Source organism: Triticum aestivum, chromosome 6A (genome assembly GCF_018294505.1).
Source record: "Triticum aestivum cultivar Chinese Spring chromosome 6A, IWGSC CS RefSeq v2.1, whole genome shotgun sequence".
Lineage (NCBI taxonomy): Eukaryota > Viridiplantae > Streptophyta > Magnoliopsida > Poales > Poaceae > Triticum > Triticum aestivum.
Genome location: NC_057809.1, coordinates 621,748,247 through 621,756,893, shown reverse-complemented (window position 1 = coordinate 621,756,893; position 8,647 = coordinate 621,748,247). Strand labels below are relative to the sequence as shown.

General features: G+C 44.6%; 1 protein-coding gene across 1 annotated transcript; it reads right to left on the bottom strand.

The window, feature by feature from the left end:
• Positions 1 to 1,554: 1,554 nt before the first annotated feature.
• Positions 1,555 to 3,962, bottom strand: LOC123129231 (monosaccharide-sensing protein 2-like). Its single transcript, XM_044549471.1, has one exon. The coding sequence runs from the start codon at positions 3,833 to 3,835 to the stop codon at positions 1,658 to 1,660; it is 2,178 nt and encodes a 725-aa protein (XP_044405406.1). The 5' UTR covers positions 3,836 to 3,962; the 3' UTR covers positions 1,555 to 1,657.
• Positions 3,963 to 8,647: the final 4,685 nt, after the last annotated feature.

Genomic DNA, 8,647 nt, shown 5'->3' with positions numbered 1-8,647 from the left:
AAATAAAAAATTTCTAACAATCTTATGAATTTTTAACACATGTTCCTGCTTTTAAAAAATGTTCACAAATTCAAATAATGTTAATGTTTTTATAAAAAAAAGTTGGTGGTTTCAGATTTTTTTTTGAATTTTAAAAGATATTCCCTTTCATATTTTGTTTGCGTTTTACCAAAAATGTACATAATTTTCTGAGAAACTGTATAGGATTTAAAAAATTGTTCATGTTTATTCAGAAATTTCATATCTTAAAATCCCCAAAGGTAGACTGAATAACACATGGGCCTTCTCTGGCGTACGATGACGTAACAAAACACTTAAATACCCTCGGTCAATGAATGAAAAAATTGCGGATTGATTTCTTCACACGCGGTGAAATCGAGAAACCTAGTATTCCTCTTTTGTGTGCACACAGTTTTTTGCTTGCACATATAATTCTCTTTGACTTTAAATGCATACAAATTTTAATTGAATGAAATTAAAGATATGCTCAGGTTTCCAACCAGAGCAACCTCAAGTTCCCTGCTCGTGAAGTTAGCCAGCCAACCCGTTCACCGTTCATGTACATTAAGGAAACACAGGCTATATTTTTGCCAAAAAAAAAGGAAACACAAGCTATATATCCTCAGTTGAATAAGAAAAAAGAAGAAAATATAGTAAAAAAGATGCAGCCGCAGAGACTCGAACCCTGAGCGTACCGTTAGCTTTTTAAAAAAATTCAAAATGTTGGTTTTTTCCAAAGTTTTATTTAAAAATGGAATTATATTTTTAAATAATATACATATAAATAAAATAAATAACGTTAAATAAATGCTCATGTAGTTTCATAATTAATTTTTATTACAAACTGCAAAATATATAAATAAAATAGTAACATATTAAAAATAGGCCACACTAACTGACAAACTGTTGTCAGTTTTGGCCCATGAGTTCGTTCTGTTATAGACGTAAATTGTAGCATTGTCTAAAAAAACGTAAAGAGTAACAAACCTTTGCAAATTTGTGTTGTTTACTTAAAGAATATTCACCTAAAAATATTAAAGAATATAAGGTTGTGTATCCTCTTCAGACAACGAGCATGATTTTTGTTAGGTGGTTCACAGCGGACACGTTAATTGGAGGTCACTAGTTTGAAACCTAAGCGCACCTTTTTTCTGTTCAATTATTATTTTTGCTGCTGACAGCTGGGACCCGCCTCTCAGGGTCTTTTTGGTGAAAAAAATATAAAAGACAAGGGGGTTTCTAGAAAAAAGGAAAAAACATACGCCTTGTCTTCATTGTTTGGTCACGGACAACGGGTCCTATGCCATGCTGGCAGGCCTCGTTAGCGTTGCGGACGTATACAAACATGATTAGCACCGTATTTGCATGTCTTAGCCAAGTTTTTGCACCACTTCAATGTATGCCACAAGTTCTAGCATTAAAGTTTTTGCACTGTAGTTAGAGTCAATAATATGATTTGTAGTTTTTCTTTGGTCCAATTTGGAATCAAATTTTGTTGAGATTTTGGTTTTACATCGCATCTATATATGTACCCCATTGTGCTCACGTTGTCCATGGTTTTGTTCATCCAAAATTTGAAATGACGCTCACACAAAAAACATTTGGCACACAAACAACAATTCAAGCAAAATATCATTATCCTTCCGCGCGGCGAGATTCATTCGTCGTGGTCGAGCTTTGGCATGCCCTTGGAGGCGACGTTGAAGAACTCGGCGATGACCTCGAGCGGCAGGCCCTTGGTCTCGGGCACCCGAAGCGCGACGAAGGCAAGCGCGACACAGCACACGGCGGCGTAGATGGAGAAGACCCCGGTGAGCCCCAAGTAGTCGAGCATCACCGGCATGCTGTAGGTGACGGCGATGTTGCTGAGCCAGAAGGCGAGGGAGCAGATGGCGATGCACATTCCGCGCACCCTCGTCGGGAATATCTCGGAGCACAAGATGCCGGGGATGGGCCCGAACCCCATGACGAACGTGCAGATGTAGACGATGATGCTCGTGGTCGACACGGCGGCGTGCATGGTGGTCGCCAAGGGGAGCACGTCCGCCGTCACGAGGGTCACCAGGGAGACGATCAGCACCGGAATCGTCCAGAGAAGGAGGCTCCGGCGTCCGGCCACGTCCATGAGCCGCATGGCAACGGCAATGGCGGGGAGCATGAGGAGCGTGGTCAGGCCGGAGATGAGGATGGCGGCTGAGTCGGAGCTCAGGCCAAGGCTGGCGAGGAGGACGCTGACGCCGGCCTGGTCGAGAATCTGCGGTGTGTAGTAGAGGATGCCGCTGACGCCGGAGAATTGTTGCAGGATCTGGATTGTCACGCCGCACACCAGCGCGTGCCGGACCCCCGGCTCCAGCAGATCCCGCCACCGCGGCTTCTCCACCACCGAAGACGACGCCGGGTGCACCATCGCTGGGCCCATCGGGGTGATCGGATCGTCCGGCTGCAGGTGGTCGTTGGTGGTGCTGTAGAGCGCCGACTGGTTGACCAGCGCCGCCGCATGCACGTGTTGGCCGTCGCCGCCCGGCTCCTCGTGCAGGTACATCCTCTGGACGGCGCTCTGCGGCGTGCCGTCCGCCGCGACACCCTCCGTCCACTTCCACGCGAGCTGCCACCCGCCGCCGATGCCCATGGTGCTCGTCGTCTGGCCCATGCCGATCCCGCTACCGGTGATGCTGCTCTGCGCCCGCATATCCAGCAGCGGCGCGCGGAGGCCCTCGTCATCTATGTTGTCTTCGCGGGAGCCGGCAGCAATCTTGTCGTCATCATCGCTGGGCGCGGCGTTCTCCTCGTCCCAGTCCATGCCGCCGTGGGCACTGAGCATGCTGCCGAAGTTAGTGAAGAGCGTGTTGCCGTTGCCGTCGACGGCGGCAGGCTTCATGTCATGGAGGCTGCCGAGGAGCGCGACTACGGGGTCCTGCAGGTGGTCAAGCATGCTGCCCATTCGCGACAGCCCGGCGATGCTGCCAAGCAAGCTGCCCTGCCGCGACATGCCCATGGATAGCATGCTACCCTGGCCGCCCAGCGGCACCGGCTGCGCCACCCATGACATCCCGCGCTCCGGACCGTACAACCTGACGGCGGCACCAGCTTGATCACCGTCGTCTTCATCAGGCGCTGGGCCGACAATGTACTCCTCGATGGTGGTGTCGCCGCCGGCGCCGAGGCCCTCGGCAAGGAGCGCCATCTCACCGTCGACGTCCTCGCGGCCCCTGAGCATCCGCAGCACGGTCCGGGCCTCCTTCATCCTTCCCTTGCTCACCAGCCAGCGCGGCGACTCCGGCAGGAAAAGCATGGCGACGGCGACATACACCAGCGATGGCAAGACGAGCACGCCCATCATGACCCGCCAGTTGGGGCTGGGCGCCAGTGTCATGGCGAACACCATGCAGTAGGCGAGGAACATACCAGTCGATCCAGTGAGCTGCGGGAGCGTGCTGAGGAGCCCCCTAACCTCGGGCGGCGCGGTCTCCGAGATGTAGACGGGGATGAGCGTGACGGCGAGGCCGACTGCGAAGCCATCGACAAGGCGGGCGAGGAGGAGCACACCGACCGTGGGTGACCAGAGCATGAGCATCCCCGCGAGCGTGTAGAGGAGGGAGGAGGCGACGAGCATGGGGCGGCGGCCGACGCGGTCCGAGAGCGAGCCGGAGAAGGTGGTGATGAGCGTGGCGCCGATGAGGGAGGTGGCGACGACGAGCCCCTGGAGCGCGGGCTGGCCGTGCAGGCCGAAGTCGCGCTTGATGTAGAGCAGCGAGCCGGCGATAGTGGCGTTGTCCCACCCCTGCAGCATGTTGCCCAGCGCCGCTGCGAGGGCCACCAGCGCCGCCCCCCTCATCTTGCCGGCTTGCTCGATCGTCCGGCAATGCTGCGATCCAAGAAGAACGGCTGCTCGATCGGAGACAGGATCGATGGATGCAGAGCGCGATGTGCTATCAGCTATATAATAACTTGGAAGTCGTGTGGTGAGAAGAGATGGGAGGTAGGTGGAGGAGTAAGGAGGGAGGCAGGAAGTCGTCGTCGCCATGTTGTCTTGGATCATCACGGCCGTGCGAACAAGGTGTCACCGACTACTTTCTTCACTTGGCTGGTCTCATCTGTCACCAGCCTAGCCTAGCTAGCTACTCCTACTAGTACAATTAAGCATAAGTGCACATCTTGGATTTTTTTTTTTTTGGACAAATGATAATATGTCAAATTTTTCGCTATAAATTTCATCTTTTCTTAATGTGTTGATGTACACTTATCACCTTTTTTTGCATGTAGGAGAAAGCGAGCATGGGACATTCGAAACGCGGCTCCCCGCAGATGAAAACATAAAATATTTTTGTTTAATGTTACAAAAATCGGGGAAAAAATAGACCATTATGTTTGTGCTCCAAAAATAGACATGTAGTACATTTTCATGGAGCAAACACATGTTTTTTTTAAGGAAGTAGACCCAAGTATTAATCGCAACATGTGAAGAAAAAACAAGTTTGGTGCCTTTTTAGAGCACACACTTTGTTTTTTTTTACCCAAATCATAAAATTATTTCCTTTCTCTGTGAGCCTTTGCATGCAGGTAGAGCATAAGTAACATGTATGTGTTCAAACAAAATAGATTTATTTGAATTTGGAAATATTCACTAGCATTATAGCTAAAGTGTCTTTCTTGCGTTGGAGATGGAAGTTTTCCGTGGCTTCCAGTGGTGGGAGTATTAGCTTTGCTATCATTTTCAGATCTAATTTTGTTTCTTCCCACGTCATCATTTTCTAAGTCTACATATCCGAATGGTTCATTTGACCTTTGAAAAAAAAAATCAAACATTGCAAGAAATGAAACCATAACCAAGAATACGTGGATCATTCCTATACTTAGAACAACTATATACTTAGAGCAACTATAACCAATGAAACCATAACCAATAAACCATATAATGTTCGACATATCGTCTGATTCAGTGATTTATCAGCCGATTTATCGCTGCTAAGATTATATCTTATCTATGCTATTTTTATCATTTGAGCCTATTTATTGCTCTGACAAGCGATTAATCAGGAATCTAGCGATTAGTCGGGTTGGGCACCTATTGTCATAAACCCCAAAACAGTGCCTCCCCTTGAACAGCCTCACACACAACACATTTCATCCCCCCTTCAATAGGACAAGTGCTAGTGTTGTCCTATTTTATTTGTCATTGACTCATTGTTTAACATGAAATATGTAGTTATGTAGTGTTGAGTAGGGCGTTTTGGAGCTCGGCCTCCATGGAGGCCAGATTTTTTGAAAAAAATATATCAAAATTCACACTTTTCAATTTCAGAAAAATCTGAAAAAAATCATACAAGTAAACAAGGATGTTATGTGTATGTATGTAAAATTTGAGGATGAAATACCCTAAAATGTGATCTGTGCAAAAAAGACAAATTCATGGACTTTGAGGATGAATAGTGCATCTACTAAAAAGTCTCAGATTTGTTCTTTTTGTGTAGCACTCATTTTAAGGTGTTTCGTCCTGAAAATTTACACACATATGCTTTATGTCTCTAAGTATGTGTGTTTTTTTTTTTCAAAAAAATTTGAAACGTGAAAGTTTGAATTTTGACCAAGTCAAACTCGGGCTCCATGGAGCCCGAGCTGTAAAGAGCATTTTCGTGTAGTGTTGTCCTATTTAAAGGCTACGAGCACACTGTCGATTGTTTTCCTTTTTACCTTGTTAGTGCTTGGAACCTGAGAATTGCAAGAAAAAACAGGCCGATTAATAGCCGACCGATAAAATCGATTAGTCTCTCGATTGCCAATTAATCTTTAATCCCCAGCTGGCCAAAACGCTAGAGATAAGCGATATCGTGAACATTATTAAAAGCACATCACAAGATATGCAGTTGACAAAAACTAGCAGAATTATCAAACCTATGTATATATGACGTGGAGGCATGATCATAATCTTACACACTCTGTATTCCGTATCCATATCAGATATGCTTATAGCTAGCTAGGGTGACCACTAACTAATTCAGTGTGCACTGTTTTATAGATTAATTCATTGAAGTGTGGGATATAAGCTAACAACATGTCTACAACTATACTAACAGCACATTGGCAATTCCCAATACTATTATTGTTATTGGCGTCCCAATTGGATCCTCATTCTCTATATTTATGGTCAAAGTTTGGCTGGCCTCCAAATAAATAGTGACAATAATACTGTAGATTGATACTACATCTACATTTCAGACCAAATTAAACCATCTCTTTACTATCTATAATATGTGAGGGATAAACAATGTTTTGATCTGATGCCTATATGTGAATTATCATGGTAAGGAAATTGAATAGACATTTTAACATTTCCATGGTGTGCCAGCAATTAAAGTTGCCAAGATAAAAATTAAGCAGTTGTTTGGTGTTGAAAACATGCAATCGATAAGAACTAGAAAAATTGTTATCAGGCCTATGGATATCTTACATCGAGGCAGGATCAAAATCTTTTTCTTAATATAGTACAATCATAGATGCTCACCCATACATTCATTGGCTTAAATCTAATTAACACTTTGAACTACTTTGTAAATTAAGAAGCACACCCAATTAGTTAATTTAATGGCCACCCTAAGCTATAATATATGTCAGACATGGGTATGGAGTGTGCAAGATTCCTACCTTTGTGTTGGCTCAGTATCTCAAATGTGCTCATAGGGTAGGGTGTGTGTGGGCGCGCTCATATGAGTGAATGTGGGTCATACATACGCCCATCCTTCAGTAGCTACCACACGCTCAATTCACCGACAAATTCACATGCGTTATATATATGTTATATGTGCCCTTTTTTAAACCCACTATATATCCATGTTCGTATATTTTGAATTTGCAATAACACGACTACACATTATCGTTTTGGACTCATCCCTCATGGACCCTCCTCATGTTGTACCGGAGTACATTTGAAATATATGCATGCTCGTTTATGGCACTCTGAAGCAGCGGCACGTCTACAGCTATACTCACATCACAATGCCAATTCTCACATTAATTATTGTTCTTTGCCTCATTGAGAAAACAATAATATGGTGGTCTCTAAATCATCATCATGCATGCGTTGGAATTTTTCCTATAAGCTGCCGTTGACCTCCCACGATCAATTCTGCACTCATTCCACCTATATTTATAGAGATGCACTCAATTTTCTATGCTAATTCATACCCTCGTATTTCTTTCCACGTCTGGCGATCACCCATCCCCATATATTATTTCTGGTTAATCCATCATTATCCAGGCGTGTATTTGATATGCATCGTTTGCATATGGTTACTTTATAAGCTTATAGTCCAAGGATATGATCCGTAGTGATGTGTCCTTTAAAAATATCTAAAGCGTGAAAATGAATTAAAATCTGGATCGGGGAACATATGACTCGACGATGACTCATGCATACTTAGATACGGACTAGAAATACTATGATAATTATATGTTTAATGATCTATTCATTCCTTGTTGTTCGCAAAAGTATTTGATTTCCTTTTCGTGACCAAAAATGTCCCAATGACCAAAATGCCATGATGACGTCAATGGATGGAGAGAGAGAGAGAGAGAGAGAGAGAGAGAGAGAGAGCAACAAAAGGGAGAGGAGGCAGTTGCGGCCATCGTCTATGGAGGGGTGGGTGCCGAGAGGAAGAAGGTCGAGTACAGGGGTGGATTAACGAGCTGCTCGGATCATTAAGTTTGTGCTCGTTAAGCTCGTGCTCGTTAAGCTCGGTAAGATTAACAAGCAAAAAACCCTGCTCGGCTCGGTTCGTTTGAAACTCGTTAAGCTCGTGAGCGCTCGTTAACAGATTCTGATGTGTTACAGTCTACATGATGAGTGTGTAGATATGGTTTTTAAGAAGGAAGATAGTGACTACAAAAGAAAATGCACTAGTTTGTTGCCTCCTATGTAGATTAGATTGAATAGATAGGCTGAGGTGCTACAACAATTTTGTCACGTAAAATGAAATATGTATTGTGTTGTTACTAACGAGCTAGCGAGCTACTCGTGAAACTCGTTAGCTTGTTCGTTAAGCTTATTAAGCTTAACGAGTTGAAATTGATGATAGGCTTTATTTATTAAGAAGCGAGCCACGAGTATAACGAGCCGAACTATCGAGCGCTCATTAGGCTTGCGAGCTACGAGCTTTTGGTCTTGCCCTAGTCGAGTATGATGCGGTCATGAACAAAGACCAAACACAACTAAAGATCATTGCTCAAAGAACTACCTTTACAATCCTTATACCATCTGTGGCATCAATCTCACTGAGCCACCGTCAGTCCCCGCTCCGCCCACGATGGTGGGGCGTCAGGTCCGGCCAAGCAAACCTCGGAGACGCCCCGCTGCAGTTGCATGCCACCATCTGAAGGAAATATGCCCTAGACGCAATAATAAAGTTATTATTTATTTCCTTATTTCATGATAAATGTTTATTATTCATGCTAGAATTGTATTAACCGGAAACATAATATATGTGTGAATACATAGACAAACAGAGTGTCACTAGTATGCCTCTACTTGACTAGCTCGTTGATCAAAGATGGTTATGTTTCCTAACCATAGACATGAGTTGTCATTTGATTAACGGGGTCACATCATTAGGAGAATGATGTGATTGACTTGACCCATTCCGTTAGCTTAGCA

Excerpts from the sequence above, each read along its gene's own strand:
- LOC123129231 (XM_044549471.1), bottom strand. The coding sequence starts at position 3,835 with ATGAGGGGGGCGGCGCTGGTGGCCCTCGCAGCGGCGCTGGGCAACATG.